Source organism: Ziziphus jujuba, chromosome 5, assembly GCF_031755915.1.
Source record: "Ziziphus jujuba cultivar Dongzao chromosome 5, ASM3175591v1".
Taxonomy (NCBI): domain Eukaryota; kingdom Viridiplantae; phylum Streptophyta; class Magnoliopsida; order Rosales; family Rhamnaceae; genus Ziziphus; species Ziziphus jujuba.
Genome location: NC_083383.1, coordinates 19,379,899 through 19,398,314, shown reverse-complemented (window position 1 = coordinate 19,398,314; position 18,416 = coordinate 19,379,899). Strand labels below are relative to the sequence as shown.

Below are 18,416 nucleotides of genomic sequence, written 5' to 3'. Positions count from 1 at the left end.
TGACGTTTGTTTTTACTTTTGTTTGTAGGGCTAATAAAGATTATTATTAAAAAAAAATCATAATTTGAAGTGCTATATATAATCTTGTATTTCATACTTCACAAGAAAATGAAAACCATATATACAATAATTTTTTCTTTATTTTTTTTATTTTTTCATTTAGACTTTTGGGGGCGGCGTGGGTCCCCACGGTAAAACCTATGATTGATTTTTTATTATTATTATTTTTTTCCTTCTTCGGTATGGTTAATATAGCTGTCCACTGAAAAGTAACAGAGTTAATCATGTACCTGTCAGCTTTATGGGAATTTATTCCTCCGTTAGCTTTGTTCAGGTAAGATTCTTTTGTTATTCACCTTTTTATTAATATTGAAAACTACTTGCTGCCCCAACAAAAACAAAAAACAAAAAAAAAAAAAACACCAATTAAGTGCCATGTACATGTCAAATGAATTTGTAGGCCTTCTAAGAGTAGCATTTTAGTTAAATATACCAGAAACAATACGTCGGAGTAATGGATCGTTTGTTAATCTGAGGACTTTTAATTCAGGCCCGCAAGATTAACTTAGCCCAATAGCAATATACTAGTTTTAGTTGAAGAGCGCAAAACATCTTGCTTGAATGTTCTCCATCGCCAACACTTTACAAGTGACAACTTAAGATTACAAGTTAATTGTCTTCACATATATATGACAAGGACCTGCTTAATTATTCATTAACATGAATATATTTCCATACCGCAGCTGCTCCACTTTCAGCTAGAGAAGGGAAAGCCTGCCAATAATTTTAAAGTTCATGCAATTGAAAGATTGAAACTAATTGCTTCTAAGAAGAAAAACCGAACGCGTGTACAACTATGATGTAGCCACGAAAATGCAGTCCAATTTCAAAATATAAAACACAGATTATTTATATATTTAAGCCTACGACATGCAAATTAAAATTGCATAACGAACAAGTTTTTACCAACCACTTTTAAAAACAATGTCACCAAATAACTTTAACGCAATAATTCATCCTTTAGTTATATATACATTTATTCGAAAATTAATAAAAGAATATTAGTTGAATAATTAAACTATGTTGATCCATTTCACCACAACCCATCAACTTTGATCCTTTTCGCGACTATATCTCTATTTTGAAAATTTTTGCTATAAGCCCATACATTTCATTATAGTTTCAACTTAGGCACTTTTTTAGTCAAAATTACTCAAAATAACACCATCAAATTTTATTTTTTTTTTCTTATTCACGTATACCAAAGAGCTCACTAACAAAGAATAATATTCTTCTTATTTAGTGACTAACCATCCATTTTAACATTTATTTCTAACAAAATTATAATTATTATTTGGAAAGAAGTATGAAATATATACAATGAAATAATAAATAGGTTGTTTCTTATATATATTTATATATTTGATAAAAGGTTAAATAGTTTCCTAGTCAAATACGTAAATCCAATAATAGTTAAGACTACTAAAGGGGCTAAAGTGAAACAACATAGAAAAAAGGAGTTAAAATTCACCATAAGGAAAAATAAAATAAAATAAAATAAGACATGAAAAGTTTGCAATGAAATTTTCCAAAATTGATATATATGCATTTTCTGCCAATAAAAATACAAAACACTGATAGGCATAGAGAAATTTATCTTTATTAATTGAATCATAATTCTATGTTTTTTAGGCTTTTATTAATCTTGATATCTATGTATATGAAGGTTAAAAGGATTGTTAATATATATTAATTATGCATGCATGATTGTACCAATAAATATTAAAACTTACCCTAATTTAAGAGACGTATCGGAGCAATCATCTTCCACAGGAGGACCACTGTTGCAGCTGTAGACATTGGTTGCAGACTCTGATGACACTCCCTCTTCCACGATCACATTATCTGAGCACTCAACAAGAACAGGTTTCTTTCCTTTATATAACATCATCATCTGCAATCAATAAGCCATAGATTCTTAATTTTACATATAATTTTATATACATACATAAATATATGCATATATATATATATTTACCTTCTGTCTTAATTGTTTGTTCTCTTCAATCAGTTCAGCTCCCTGCATTTTTAATTAATATATTCAACATGAGAACATAAAATATGGCACCAAAATTAGGAATCAGAGTATATTTACTTTTAGTATACGTTCACCTCATTCATAGATTGTTTGAAGAAGAAAATTCTAATCCCTGAAGACTCTTTATTCTAATAACTTTGTTGCTCATGGAAATTCAGTGAAAATAGCTAGCTACTAAAGTTCATAAAACCAGAATGAAGATCAAGGAGTTCATGGTATTAAATAATATGAAAACAAGAAAACGAACCGTTGAGTTTTCAGTTTGTTCATAGAGAATCATATGGCTTCACATTACACATATATCAAAACTACTATAATGCTCCAGCTCTCTTAAGCTCATATGCATGGTATCCTAAACACAACCTCCATAACAATTTTATGCAAATACAGCTATCCATAATTCGAATATGGAAATTAAGGTCTGTTATACTAACCTTTTTTTCAAGTGCAGTAATCTCACTCATAATTCGAACTTCCTGAACGAAATGAGGATAGTAAATACATATTATACATTATCATGTTGTTTCTTTCAAAAACAACAGCCAAAATGTGCTAACCTTAGTCTCCAGCACACGGCTAAGTCCTGCTTCAATCATTTTTTCCAACTGTTGGAGCTGATCTATATTTAAGCCTTGAAGATCCTCTCCTCTCAACTGCCTGTTGTTAGGTAATAGAATTTAATTTTCATAAGGAACATTTTGAATGGTATATATAATTAATCTTCAACAGTTCACTAAATTTTACCTTAGTTGATGGCTCTTATCTGCAACTTCCTTACTCAACCTCATGTGATTGCTATTCTCTAGCTAAAAATGAAGAATGAATTGTCGCTAATTAAATAATGCCAATCTTAAACAACAAGAGTCCTCAAAGATTAGGAGAAAATTATACGAATTTAAGAATTTACTTTTCAGGATCTCAAAAATATAAGTGCCATTAATTTTTCAACAAGTCATTTAGGATGGATACAAATTGCAACGCATCAAATGTAAAAATTAATTTAATAACGTGCTAATAATTGATTGAAGCATGACCACAACCTCGTTTGGGATTGCTTTTGGAGCCTTAAAACTTATTATGAAATAATTAAAAGCTAACTTAGGCGTTTTGTATAATTAGAAAAAAAAAAAAATCAAATTTTCCAATAATCCAGATGGTCTAAAAGCTGACTTTGAGAAGCAACAAGAGGGTAGCTTCTTAATTTGGTCCCTACTATATTCTCTAAGAGAAAAACACGTCAATCAGCTGCAACTATGGATTCACTTTCTTATATAGATAGCTATTGGTTCATTTTTCCACACACCTTTTTTGTTTTAAAAAGCAAAAGAAAAGAGAAATAAAAATGAAATTAAATGAAACCAATCCAATCCACTATTATCATCACAACAATGGGTCTTAATCGTAATATTTAACAAATCAATGGTGACAAATGGCGGCATTCATTTTTTAAATTTGATTATTAAGATCTTAACTCTAGATTGAAGTAGGGCTTTGAGAACTCTTTTAACTTTTTACTAGAGAAAATGATGATTTTGCCACTGAACTTTCCTTGTGAAGACTCATTCTTTAAACCTGAACTAACATATAATGGTATTTTGTACTATGAAAAATAGTGTTTTAAAGTAAAATTGAAAAACTGATCTAATTTTTTACCTGCAGTTCAAGAGATGGTTGGTCCAACTTTTCCAGATTATTAGAGTGCAGATTATACCTTGCAAGCACCTCCTTCATACTTCAGAACACAAGACGATGTAATATGTATAGTTAGCATCTTATAACAAATCCGTTTTGAAGTGAACATCAATCAATTTTGTTTTACAGGGCAAAATGGAAAAGTGCAGAAAAATTAATCTGATTTAGATGACATCATTACAAATAATATACACCGAAAATAAAAATTTAACCTCCACTTTGTTTTACCTGATTGTGTTGTGCAACCAAACTAGCGGGTACAACTAAGTTTAACCACTGTATTTTAAAACTCCACTGTAGGCAGTGAATAGGGCTTATAGTAGGTAAAACTTTACTTTATATATAGAGGCTGTAAATGGACTTATATTAGGCCGGGTCTACAAAATGATTTCCCATCCAGATTGTGGATATAAATACGGATATAAACATAAATGTGGGACTAATTATCACCACTCAAACCCGAATCATGAGCTGAAGCTTCTTTCCTCTTCCTTCAGAATTCATGTACACATATATATATATATATATATATATATGTATGTATGTATATTACATTCTTAATAAGCAAGCTTCCAGGTTTGAGTGACTCTTAGCATTATTCATATTAAATCTGTACATCAGACAAATTATTTATCAATCTTAATAAAGACAAATGCCTTTATAGAAAATACCATGCCTCGGTTTTCATTTCCAGAAAAAGTAAAACTAGCCTATGTAAACAATAAACTACTAAATATACATAGAGGCCACGACAAACCTAGCTTAAGTATGACCTCTAGCTAGATTCTTTGTATATAAGGTTCAGATATATATATATATATATATGTATATACATATATATGTATGTATATATATTTATGTATAGAGTAGTTATACGGTGCGGACAGATCCACATGCGTCGGCTTAGATGTGGTCCACATGCGGACCGGTCCGCACCGTATAACTACTCTATACATAAATATATATATATATACATACATATATATGCATGTATACATTCGTGAATTTGTTGTCTTTGCAAATATTTGCAAATGGATGAATCAAAGAAAATGAACTAAGCAATAAACGATATGTCAGAAAGCAAATAAGAAGATACTAATAAGAAGAAATGTACAATAAGATATAAAGTCCAAAGAGGGTGGGAAAAAAAAAGATTTGCAAAAACATAAAGAAAAATATGCCAATAAATCAAAAGAGAAAATTGAAGAGATTAATATAAAACGAAAAGAAAGATTTATCAATAAGTCAAAAGTGCTGATTTAAAAAAATGAAGAAAAAAAAAAAAAAGGCGAGGCTAATATGTCTACAGATAATATATATAAATCAAAATATAAAATTCCTCTCGCAGAGTTTAGACTCAGCTTAGGAAAACCACAATATAAATTAATCTATGCCACCCTCGACTCCCTTATATCATTATGTATGATCATTCCAAAATTATTGCGAAGTAGATAGGCGCCTAGACCAATGTCAAATAATTAAGAAGAAGAAGAAGAAGAAGAGCAACTACAACAACGACATGGATGTATATCACGCTCTTTATCAAATTGCTAACCAATTCATACAGCGAAACCATATGTTGTTATTTTATTGTCTCATATATTGGATATTATTTATCTTTTTAAATGTTTATTTATCTATATTTAGTTTATATTAAATTTTCGCCAATAAAATAATAACATGTCATTTTACCAAATCAATTGGTATATATTGTACTTAGTCATCCATAAACTTTAATTTGTCAAAGAAATAATTACTCGAGACATAAAACGATCTTAATTATAGATACAGATCGTCTATCCCTATTCTAGTCCACCATTGATTTGATGCCACATTATTCAAGGAAAAAACTGAGACACTAATATTTTATGAACTAAAGGGAAGGAGAGCATAACTTGAACCCACATACTTGAAAGTGTGGATGTACCATGCTCTACTCTCAATGGTTCTTCAGTCTAGGAGACTATCAAGACTTCAATTATCCGTTGGTAGTTCCCATGAAACATAGATTTATTTCGACCTAAATGTGACTCCAATACCATTTATAATAACCTACTAGTCTATTTGACATCTCTTAAAATTGTTAGCCAAATTGCTTTGAAATCCTTAGCTCACATACTTTATACATTATCTAGGGCATAGTCTGTAAATGATTCCACAAAAGGTAAAGCCCACGTTAAAAAAGGGAGTATTAAGAAAATATAAATGAAAATCATTTCTAAATAAAAAAAATTTTGGTTTTCTTTTTTATAAGTAAACTCACTATAAATAAAAAAAGACCACAAGCCGTAATGGCTAACAAGTTTACTTATTGGTTACAAACAAATAAAATGTAACTGTAGTTAGTGATAAATTTTTTTATGCTCTATTGTTTAATTTTCATTGCAGCTCTTGTAGAATCCTATCATCTAAAACTTCAACTGATCTAATTTCACCTTAAAATGCTATCCAAGTAAACTTTTAGGATTCTAGTCCATTTCATGTAGGCGTAGTCGATGGCCCATATAAGACTTATCAATTATAAACCTACTTTATAACTCAATGTAGGGCTGTGCAAGACAGTTTAAGATGAAATTTAACAATGAGTTTAAGGAAAACTTTTTATATTACATGTGTCCAACTGTATTAGCAAAATTTTCCACGATTTTGATAATATAATAATGTATTCTCCTAGTTTCCATATAAAATGAAGATTGGTTGTGTGGGGGCTGGAAGGATAGTAACATAGTGAAAAAGCAACTCTTTGTCAATCAATTTTAATTATTTAAATACTAAATTTAGCCCCGTTTGATAACAAGTTCATTTTTTATTTTTTGTTTTGGTCTTTTTCTTTTAAATTGTTTGTAATTTGCTTATTTTAATAGTTTGTTAATTGATTGATAGCAGTTAGAGTTTGTTAGACATATTCATTAACTACCAATATTAAGGAGGAAATTTAAAAAAAAAAAAAAAACCACACAATTTTAAACTGTGCTACTTTTTTTCTTTCCCCTCACATTTATAGTTAATAAAAATGTCTAACTACCATTGACTAATATTTAACAAACTATTGAAGCAAGCAACCTACATATAAGAAAAAACAAAAATAAAAAAATAAAAAAGAACTTTGCATCAAACAGAGAATCGATGTATTTAGAGCCAGAAAAAATATTATAACATCAGGTTTTTCCAAGCTCTCTTACAAATTTCGGTGTCAATATCATTCATGACATGTCCAGTATCAGCAAAGATTCGCATCTCATTCTTAGTTGAGATGATAATGTACTTGTGTAATTAATTTATAAAGATATGGATTCCACTATTATTATTTCATCAATTTTTTGTTCGTACATGAACCTTCTATAATCTCCAAGTGCATTGCCTACTTATGGAATCGCTCAGTCAATCAAAAGAGACTAATCATTAAACTAATATTATATGCGCATAGGATAGCTCATAGCATAAATGTACTCATCGCCTTGTAATTGACATTATATATTCTCAAAAGAAACACCTATAATCTTTTGCATATACATAAACACACAGTATATTATGAACTCAAAATTATCATAAACACAAATACTTCATGCTACTGAAACTACAATTCTAAATGTAAGTTTTCAGCAAATCACTATGAGATTTACATTGATATTTGGTTTATGGGGAGGGAGAGTAAATAAAAGCTTCCAATTCAATTCACCACAAGAAATTATACTGCATACATATATATATATATAACTTTTTTCAAATTAATAATTATTTTAGGCCCACCCAAAAAGATTCCATGTACATTAAATATCTATAACCAACACAGGTGTGAGTGACAAGTAGACAAAGCAACACGGGACTGAAAATGCGCAGTACGATCGATATTATGTAAAAGGAAAAAAAGAATTAAAAAAAAAAAAAAAACTCAGGTAGTCTTATGGATCAATTAAATATCAACCTAACCCCAGCTAATTATATGATTGAAAATTAAAGAAATTACAAAAAGCGGTATAATTTCATGTAAAAGACAAATGAAATGAACAGGTAAACCTCCAAGAATTTTAAGAGAAATGATTGAAATAATTTTATATATATATATATATATATATATATATGTATATATATATATATATATTTTTTTTTTTTTTGTTTTCTTTTTTTCAACACAAAAAATAATACTGTTACTGAAGCGTCTGGGTCTGCTACTATGAGAAAAAGAGAGTTGAAAATTGCAATCCATTGAAGGAAGCTCATGTAAAAGCGTTTCCTTTAAGTAAAAGATTAAGGAAACTCGTTCTTTAAAAAGAAGTGAGGGGGAAAAAACAAAAGAAAAGAAAAGAAAAGAAAGCTTCTGATTTGTAGTTAGAAATAAAACTTTAAATTTCTGCAATTATTTAACGTGAAACCAGGGGATTTTCAGCAAACAAAGTAGGAAGCCATCAAAATCTTCTTTTTTTTTTTTTTTTTTGGTGGATCAGATCGTTTAAGCATTCTTTCAGGCACAAATAAGAAAAATCATTAGCTTTTTTAAGGGTAGAAAAAGAAAAAAAAAAAAATTAGTACCTTGAGCTGGAGTACTCGAAGAGCTTCCCAGTAGCAGAAAAGATGATAAGCGCAACCTCAACATCGCACAAAACCGAAAGCTCTTCAGCTTTTTTGAACAGCCCTCGTCTTCTCTTTGAGAAGGTAACCTGCCTCGCCGTCACGTTATCAATCTTCTTGATCTTGATCTTCTCCCTTGCCATTTTTCTCTTCCCCTAAAATTAAAGCCAAGCATTTTACACATTTTCCTAAACACATTTATCAAAATAAAAAAAATAAAAGAAAATAAAAGAAAAAGGCCCATAAACCAGGCTAGCCAGCATAAAAAGGAATAGAAAAATCCGGGTCTAATCTCTAAGACAAATTTTGGACAAACTTTTTATTTTTATCAAAAACCCTAGTTCAGATCTCGGTGATAAGAAAAGTTAGAAAAACCCACCAATCGTAGCTCATGAACATGCAGACTACAAAGACATATGGAGAGAGAGAGAAAGCGGGTTTTTCTTCGTATTTTACCTTTCTCGGTGTGCTGGGACGGCTAGGGATCGTACTGTGTGTTTTAGGGTCAGATTACAGCGAAAAAGAAAAGCCAAGCCTTAGAGAGAGAAAGAGAGCACTTGGCTTTTGTGTTCAAGAATGGAAAGGGTGTCTTCCCTTTTCTAGCGAAACAAAGAACCTCTTTTATCATCTCAAGTTTTTGACATTTTGTTGCCTAAAAAGGTTAGAAAAAATCCAAGAGAGAGAATGACTTTGGGAGAGCCAAAATCTATGGGTCAATCAAAACTAGGTTTGTATTTATTTACTTACTGAATTTGGGTCTGGGTCAATCTTATTCTTCTTGCTCCCTTTGCTAACTGCGGTAATATTTTCCAATCTAATTATTGTAATATAATCCCAAAAGTCTTTTGCCAACAAATAATAGTTACCTTAAATAGAAATTTATTTTTATTCTATTTATTTTTAGAAGTGTTATTTTTATTTTTTAAATATATATATATATATATATTTTTTTTTTTTTTTTGTGTTGTCAGAAAGACTAGCAGTCTCACACAGAAATATTGAAAATTTTAAATTATTTGGAAAATATACTATTGTGTATGTATTATATACTTTTTTAGGGAAGTGTTTGTACATAATTATCGTTTGATAGATGCTGTTACATGTGGGGTAAATAAAATATTAATTGGATATATAAACTATTTTATGTGGACGATCGCTTTCCGTACGTAGTAGCAATGCCGCCAGCAATTCACCGCGATCATTACCCCTACTAGTCTACTTTGTTCCCCACCACCCTCTTCTCAATTTATCGCGACAAGTGAGCAATTTATCGATTAGCACGATATTTTTTTTTTTTAATTACTTTGTACTGTTTATATTTTTGTTTGCAATTTTTTGTGTAGGCACATCGATGGCAATGTCCAGTGGGTTTAGTTCCATAAAGCGAGTCTTTCCCGTAGGATTGAAATTAACCTTATTGATAAAAAAAAAAAAAAAAAAATCGCTTTAAAGTTTAGTAAAAATTAATCACAACAAGCAAGTTTGAATAAATATCGTTTAAACCTCCAAGATTTGAAAAATAATCTTATTTTGATTTTCGATAGCTATATAGATTGTTAAAATATTTTATCACATTTTATTAAAAAAAAAAATCTAATAAAACTGTCCGAGAACTTTGTGGAGCTCATATGATTAAAAATAATAATAATAATAATAATAATAGAGCTTACGAGAGTAGCCATATATTTTAAAAAGGTTGACCTGATTAAATATAAATATAAAAATATTTTTTGTCAACAATAAAATAAGTCTTATAAAAATATAAGTTTTTTAAAATATACAAAATAAATATTACAAAGCTGTTATAGATTGACTTTCCAATTGATTGACTCAAAATGCTTGTAGACATCTAAATAAATAAAAGAATTAGAAAAGTTTATTATTTTTTACTAAGGTTTTTTTTTTTTTTTAGTATTTTTTATCTAGTTGATTTGTATGAAAAGCTTGTTGTACTCTTATATATTAAAGAGTCTTATTATTTATCATTATTAATAATTATTATTAATTTATATAGTAAATTTTAATTTAAAAATTAATTTTTTTATTTTTATATTAAAATATTTAATAAATTTTTTAATAGTAACTATTTAAATTATCGTATAATATATAAATTTCACTTATAAGCATTTATCAATGATCATATCAAAATAATAATCAAAACATATTCTAGCATTTATTTATATAATAATAGATATTAGAAAAATGGCAATGGCCTACATAGAAAAGCTAATAAATAATATTTACAATAATAATTTAATGTTAATTGATATATAGGGATAAAATATATTTGTCATAAGTTAGTTTAGACAAAAAAAAAAGGTATTAGTTTTTAGTTATAATTACTTTCATAATAATGTTATAAATATCAAAATATTTACTAAATTTATTTATCAAATAATATATATTAAAATATTATTGATTAACATATTCATATAACTTAAATATCTATTCAGAAAACCATACAAAAACCAACGCTTCGAAAGTGTCTGCTAATATTCAGAAAAAGCCGACAGTTTTAATAAAAAAAGCATCACTAAATATTTATAGAAAACCAACACTTTTCAATGAAAAGAGTCATTAAATATTGAAGAATATCCGAAGTTTTTGCATATAAGTGTCACTAAAAATATAGAAAAACCGGGGAAAAGCCAACGCTTTTTAGAAAAGCATCAGCTATTGTTTGAGCTTTTAGCGACGCTTTCTTCTAAAAGAGGTTAAATGTTTATATAATACCCCACGCTTTTAAAAAGCGTCGTAAAAAGTTTACATAACAGTCGATGCTTTCCAATAAACATCACTAAAAGTGTAAGGCCTTTTGTTTTACTTTTTAGTGATGTTTTTTTAAAAGCGTCGCTAAATGTTTACACAAAAGCCGATGTTTTTGGGAAATCATCCCTAAAACGCCAACAAAAATATAAAAGACGACGCTTTTTCTAAAAGAGTCGCTAAAAGTATAAAATAAAAGTTGATGCTTTTGTTAAAAGAGTCGCTAAAAACTTAATCAAAGTCTACATTTTTGCTTAAAAATGTTGGTTTTTCTCACCTTTAGGGACGTTTTTGCATAAAAATGTCACCTTTTATTTATTTATTTATTTATTTATTTTTGGTTGAATTGATGTTTTAATTTTATCAAAACTGGATTAAAAGCTCGCTTCATCCAAAATAATTAAAATACAACAAAATTAAAATAAATATTTGCATAACAAAATAATATTTCAAATAAATTCAATATTAACTCATGTAATATTTTGATAATTTGGTCAACTATTTTATATGTACAAACAAAAGTAATTAAACTTCCATGCATACATACTCATTGAGATAAAAGGTATGAGATTATAATTGATACCCATTCAGCTCTAAATTGGTTGACATCCTCTTGTTGATCAAGTTACATCCTTATACTACACATGGAAAAATTATGTTAAAAAATTATTAACACATAGAAAATAAATAAAAATTAATTATTATAAAGTAATTTAGTAAATCAAAATGTTAAAATTATCATTGTTCTTAAGTTTTGACAAGGTACATTTCTCCTAAGAATGGAAAACACATAATAAAAAAGGAACAAAAAATTAATTAAAACAATAATAACAAATGTAATTATTTAAACGTAATGAATCTACTTACCAATTTATTTAGTAGATGGTATGTTTTTTGTCCGTATTCCCTCGCAATCATTATGAGCATAACCATTCTCACAATCATCCTCCTTATCATTTTCAACCACACTTGGCAACTGTATCACAAATGGCAATTGTAGTACCGCCAAGAACATCTTCTTCAACAAAAGTACCATGTTGTAGTGGAGTTAAAACTACAGACCATCTCAAATCAAGTTAATCATCAACATAAATACTTGTTGAAGTTGTGAAACTATAATAAAATTGTCAGATTTGTATCCTATTTTATTTAAATTAACATATGTAAACTCTATCTCTTCAACTTTCACACCACTAGTATCAACCCAATTACACTTTAATATGGGGATTCAAAACACAAAGTAATTGACATCACAGATTTCTCTTATTACCCCATAGTATGTCATCTCAGCTAAAATAGGATTATTATCCTTAGCACTAGCAAAATGCTCACGTTTGGTAATTACTTTCACACCACTATTCTAGGTGACCCACTTATTATCCATATTATAGTGTTGAATCGAGCCCCTCTAATCTCATATCCTTCATGCTTCGTTTGTAATATCCCGTATCAAAAATACACATATTTTAACAAGTTTGACCAAGTGAACAATATATAGTCCAAGTTGACTTTTTCAATGATCAATATTTTTTGTTTGATTGAGGTACCATTATGTAGATCTCGTCGATATGAGTTCATAGACTGAAGGCACACCAAATGTTGAGTTACGAATAAAAAGTTATGGTTCTGTAAAATTTGAAATAATAGTTTTATATCAGTGTCTAAACCAGTTTCAGATTTTCATCTGTTAGTGACCTAAAGCTTTATATAAATGTGGGAAAGCATGTCCAGTAGGAAACAAGTTCCAAAACACCCATTTTGTCACCCAAACCCAAGAAATTTCTCTTCAAACCCAAGGACCCGAACTAGGTCATTTCGAACCCGTTTTACGCCTAATTAGGTTATCGCCGTTTTACCCGATTTCGACAACACTCCTTATGTATGCACTAGACACCCTCCTTACCCACCTTGAGACGACCTTGCCGGCCAAATTTCAGGCCAAACTGATGGCGGACATGCTGGGATCAGCTGTTTGAAGTCGGCGGCTGTTGTTTGATGTTTTCTGACCATTTGGCCATTTTTCGGCAGTTTCATTTGCATGGTTATTTTACCCAAATTCCTCACCATTTGAGAGATACAACAACAGGAAATTCGATCGAAGATTCAACCGAGTTTTTCAGCCATTGGAGGAATCTTTGGATCGAGGTGAGCATACTGGTAGGCTCCTTGTCTCTTGGGCTTTCCATGGATATAAAGTTTGTGAATTTTATGGTCGTTTGATAATTTATCTATTTTTGGGTCAATTAGTTAATTTTTGGATAAATTCAGACTGTGTTTAGACAAAATTGGTCAAATTGGTTAAAATTGGAGTTGGATTAATGAAGTTGGATATTATTAGGACCCATTTGGAGATTCAATTTCAAAAGATTAGGCTTCGGGTGAAAATCTCCAATTTTGAATACTGGATCCTAAGGGTACACAGTATAATTGGACTGTTCGGTGTCCAATTTATGTAATTTTATAGTATTATAAATTATTTGAAGACATTTGGGTCATACAAGTATCTTTGGTTTAGTTATTTGGAGCATGAAGAATATTTTATTATATTACAAACAATCGAGTTGAGCTTGGAGGCAATCCTATAGAGGAGTAGGAGTGAGCATCTGTAGTGCTGTGAGTGGTTATATCATTTTTAAATGTTTTAGGTATATAATATAATATATATGTGGTTTAAATATTTTATGTATATATCGTTTGATTGAAATTTTGTTTTATGCATATATAAATATCTGCTTTCACATATATGTATTATCATTTTATGTGAATTTTGACAATATTTTAAATGATTTTCAGTTCTAATAAGTTCATAAATGGACTGGTGGTATTTAAATATCATGGAAATCAAATTGAGATTTCAAATCATTTTGGAAATTATTTGGTTGAGAAAGCAGATTGAAAATCACATGATTTTAAGCATGTTCAAATATTTTAAAATTTTATATGCTTAAAATTGGTTCATGGTGAATATATTTCACTGTGATATTTCTGGTTTTAGCATGAACTGCTGTTTTGAAATTTTTGGAATATTTAAATAAGCGGTGGAATTTAAATATTAAATTATAATTTATGATACAGTATCGTTTGGAAAAGTATATATATGATCTTACAAGATTGTTTTAAGAATACTGTGTTGGTTATTTTTAATTGATGTACCATATAGTACTAGAGTTTCAGTTTAGTATTATATTACAGCGTGCTCGGTTTGCCATGGTACCGTGAGGTTGGTTTCATCCAACGGTTTATTATTGCCATGGACCATGAGGTCAAAGTTATCCAATAGTTTATTATTACCACGGTGCTATGAGGTTGGTTTCATCCAACAGTTTATTATTGCCATGGACCATGAGGTCGGGTTTATCTGATGGTTTATTATTGCCAAGGTACCGTGAGGTTGGATTCAACCCACATGATATTTATTGCCATAGACCGTGAGGTTGAGTACGTCCCAACAGTTTACTATTTCCACCATATCTTTTGGATATTAAGAATTGTGAGGTGGGTGTATCCTATGGTTTACAGTTGGTACATCGAATGTTACATTGCATGTATTTTAAGTGCATTATTGGTTTTCAAATATTGTGATTTAATTACTGCATGTTTATAAATATTTTATGGAACTGTGTTTATAATAATTTATTCTCAATTTTTTTTCATCTTGATCAAGTTATTTTATAATATTATATTGATCATTCATGTTACACTTTTGACCATCAGTTTTATGATATTAAATTGGGATACAAGTTCGGATTTTTTGAAATGATTTTTAAACGGGAAACTTTTCAAACAAGTGAAATGAGAGGTCTGGAGAGAAAAATTTTTATGCAAATAAATTGATATTTTTCTATTATACTATTCCACTCATTGAGATCTCTTTATCTCACATTTTATTTGTTTTAAATTCATTTCCCTAGGCTTAAGCAGCTAGTAGCAGTCTATCTCGTGCACAGTTTATTACTTTGTTCCTTCCACGACAGCAACCGTATTTATCCTTTCTTTATTTATCATTATCTTCTGAACTTATGTGTTTTTTATTTGTACTCTGAGACTTCATTGACACTCTTAGAATGCTCTGATTTAGATATTGGACTCAGTAGAGCTCCTACTATATATATATGTGTAGTTATGGCCTGTGGTACAATAGGCCGGTTGTGGACTTGTGCTGTTGTAGATTTATTTTATATTCTTATATCAAGGTATTATTGATATTGCTGGTGTTCGTTGTCCACGTTTTAATATGAGATTCTATTGGATATTCTCAAGGATTGTCCAGTGGAACTTACTAAGCGGGACCACCCAGGAGATCCTAGGAGGGTTCCCGGGATAGGTTCCATCATCGTTACTACCCATTGCAGACCATGTGCTATCCATTTCAATGTTTCTGAAACTGTGTGATTTGGTTGACTAAGCTCTTGTTCAATATAGTCAATGGAAAAAAAGTATAAAAAATATTTATTCACTAAAACTAAAGCTAGAACAATGATATTGAATGTTTATTTTTTTCATACTTTATCACGTAACCAATACATAAATGTACATTTATATTTATCTTGAAGCCATTTTGCTTTTTTTTTTTTTGCTTGATTTTTTTTTTTTTTTTTTGCTTGACTTCAAGGCTTCCAAATGAAGTTAACAAAGAAAGGTTTTCTTATTTAATAAATATATATAAAATATCAACTAATCTATACTTTAACATGTATATACGTACGCATCTATGGACTTCTCCCAAAGTTGTTGATCAATTGATTGACTTTTCCACCTTCAATGGGGGCACCAACATCATCGTCATCATTTAACTTTTGATATCTACCAATGGGGCTTCCAATTGCATCTAACCCTCTTTGAAATTCACTAAAAAACTCAATCGTTTTTTCACAAATATAGCTCTCGGCAATACAACCTTCTAGGTAATAAATAAACCTTATGAGAGTAATCATATACTTAAGAAGGTTGACTTGACAACGTGATTAAGTATAAATATAAAAATACTTTTTATCAATGATAAAATAAGTCTTAAAAAAAATATATTTTTTTAAAATAAACAAAATAAATATACATATTAATATTAGACAAAATTATTGTAGATTGAATTTTCAAATGGTTGTTAAATATTTATGTATTTTTCTTTTTTAAATTACAAATCATTTCAACTCATACTCAAAATGCTTGTAGACACCTAAATAAATAAATAAATGAAAATTGGAAAAGTTTATTATTTTTTACTAAGTTTTTTTTTTTTTTATTTGGGTAGTATCTTTTATTGAGTTGATTGGTATGAAAAGTCTATTTATTCTTATATATCGAAAGAGTGTTTATTCTTATATATCGAAAGAGTTTTATTATTTATCATTGTTGATTATCACTATTAATTTATATAGTAAATTTTAATTTAGAAAATTAATTTTATTATTATTTTTTATATTAAAACACTAAATGAATATTTTAATAATAACAATTTAAATTATCATATGATATATAAATTTCACTAATAAGCAGTTATCAATGGTCATACTAAAATGATAATCAAAACATATTCTAGCATTTATTTGTATAACAATAGATATTAGAAAAATGGCGATGGCCAACATAGAAAAGCTAATAAATGATATTTATGATAATAATTTATATATTTGTCATAAGTTAGTTTAGAAAAAAAAAAGTATTATAATTACTTTTACAATAATAAAATATTGTCAAAAGTCACATAAAATGATAATACATATATGTAAAAGCAAATATTTATTTATGTATAAAATAACATTTCAATCAAATGGTATATACGTATAATATTCAAACCCCATATATATTATACTATATATCCAAAAAATTTTAAAATGATATAACCATTCATAATACTGTAGATGTTAACTCCTGCTACCTTCTAGGACTGCCTCCAGACTCAATACGAGTGTCTCGGTCCAAAAGTGTCACAGGTGGTTGGAAAATTTGTCATAATACTCGGCCAAACACTATGTTGATGTATCTCTCAAACGACGAGGAATCTTGGCAAATGAGCACGGAAATGAGTTCAAAGGATCTAAAAATGGGGGGAGGGGCATATGGGTCAGCTTGGAATGGCCAAATGGCTAGAAAAGTCCAAACAATCACCGCCAGCTTCAAACAATCGATCCCGGTGCTTCAGTCGGTGATTTGGCTTGAAATTTGGCCGGCGTGGTCGTCTCTAGGTGGGTAACAAGGGTGCCTAGAGCTAGATGGTGGCTGGAATTGGTAAAACGATGATGACCCGGTTGAGCATTAAAAGGGTTCGTGGCAGCGTAGCTCGGCCATGTGGGTTTGGAGAGAAATTTCTGGGGTTTGGGGGACAAAGTGGGTATTCCAGGGTTTGTTTCCTATTGGACATGCTTCCTAAGGTTTATATAGAGCTTTGGATCACTAACAGACAAAAACTTGAGACTAGTTTGGACAATGATATAAAACTTATATTTAAACCTTCTCAGATCCATAACTTTTTATCCGTAACTCAGAATTTGATATGCTGTCAGTCTATGAACTCGTATCAACAAGCCCTACACAATGATGCATCAGTCAAAACAAAAATCTTAATCATAGAATAAGTCAATTTGGGACCCATATACAGTTCACTTAGTCAAGCATTGTCAAACTTGTACAATAGAGGTATATTGGTATGAGTTGTTACAATCATATTATGTATTATCATTTATTATTATATGCAAGAATATTGAATGGCAAAGAAAAGAGTTTATGTTTTGTTTAAAAGTAGACAACTAGGGATATATAATTCTTGACCTGAATGTCATCAGCAAGTGCAAAGATTTAAAATAATTTATATCAAACATATAATACAACTGAAGAAGCTTAAATTGCTTATGTTGAGTATGTAGAATGAATGATAAGGAATTGTAATAAGGCAAATCCAATACAAAATACCACCGCACATATAAGTGTTCACTTGAACAACAAGTGGAAGAATGGTTTTATATTAGGTTATTTATTTGAATTATTATCACTGGGTGTATTTACTTTTTTGTTATATAAGCATATTATCCTTGTAAAATCCAATATATATTATGTATCTTGCACTTGTTAAAACTAAAACTACATGTGAAATATATACATGTATGAAGTAGAGATGGATATTCTTATATCATCAACAAATTCTTAATTCAATATAATGTTAACTTCTTTTTTTTATGATTTTTAATTAATTGTTATTTGTGATTTACTATATCATAATTTTATTTTAATTGGTTTTTAAAACAATATATTAACGTAATTTATGGGTGTAAGAAAAATTACAATTGTTTTATAATAA

The 18,416-nt window shown here is 29.3% G+C and overlaps 1 protein-coding gene across 2 annotated transcripts; it reads right to left on the bottom strand.

Moving 5' to 3' along the window:
- Nucleotides 1-444: 444 nt before the first annotated feature.
- On the bottom strand, nucleotides 445-9,046 carry LOC107421277 (MADS-box protein SVP). Of its 2 annotated transcripts, none has more exons than XM_048475116.2 (9): nucleotides 8,739-9,046; nucleotides 8,321-8,514; nucleotides 3,752-3,830; nucleotides 2,843-2,904; nucleotides 2,656-2,755; nucleotides 2,533-2,574; nucleotides 2,039-2,080; nucleotides 1,794-1,954; nucleotides 445-774 (listed from the first exon to the last, which is right to left on the bottom strand). In XM_048475116.2, the coding sequence occupies exons 2-9, from the start codon at nucleotides 8,500-8,502 to the stop codon at nucleotides 759-761; spliced, it is 684 nt and encodes a 227-aa protein (XP_048331073.1). In that variant the 5' UTR covers nucleotides 8,503-8,514; nucleotides 8,739-9,046; the 3' UTR covers nucleotides 445-758. The 2 variants fall into 2 exon arrangements, with proteins under 2 accessions (XP_048331073.1, XP_015885971.1); XM_016030485.4 differs by having other exon boundaries at nucleotides 8,816-9,044.
- Between the last annotated feature and the right edge of the window lie 9,370 nt (nucleotides 9,047-18,416).

Bases quoted from the DNA above. Each gene is read 5' to 3' on its own strand.
- LOC107421277 (XM_048475116.2), bottom strand. From the start codon at position 8,502: ATGGCAAGGGAGAAGATCAAGATCAAGAAGATTGATAACGTGACGGCG. The intron at 2,756-2,842 runs GTAAAATTTAGT...ACCTAACAACAG, and splicing joins GATAAGAGCCATCAACTAAG to GCAGTTGAGAGGAGAGGATC. The intron at 1,955-2,038 runs GTAAATATATAT...TATTGATTGCAG, and splicing joins ACAAACAATTAAGACAGAAG to ATGATGATGTTATATAAAGG.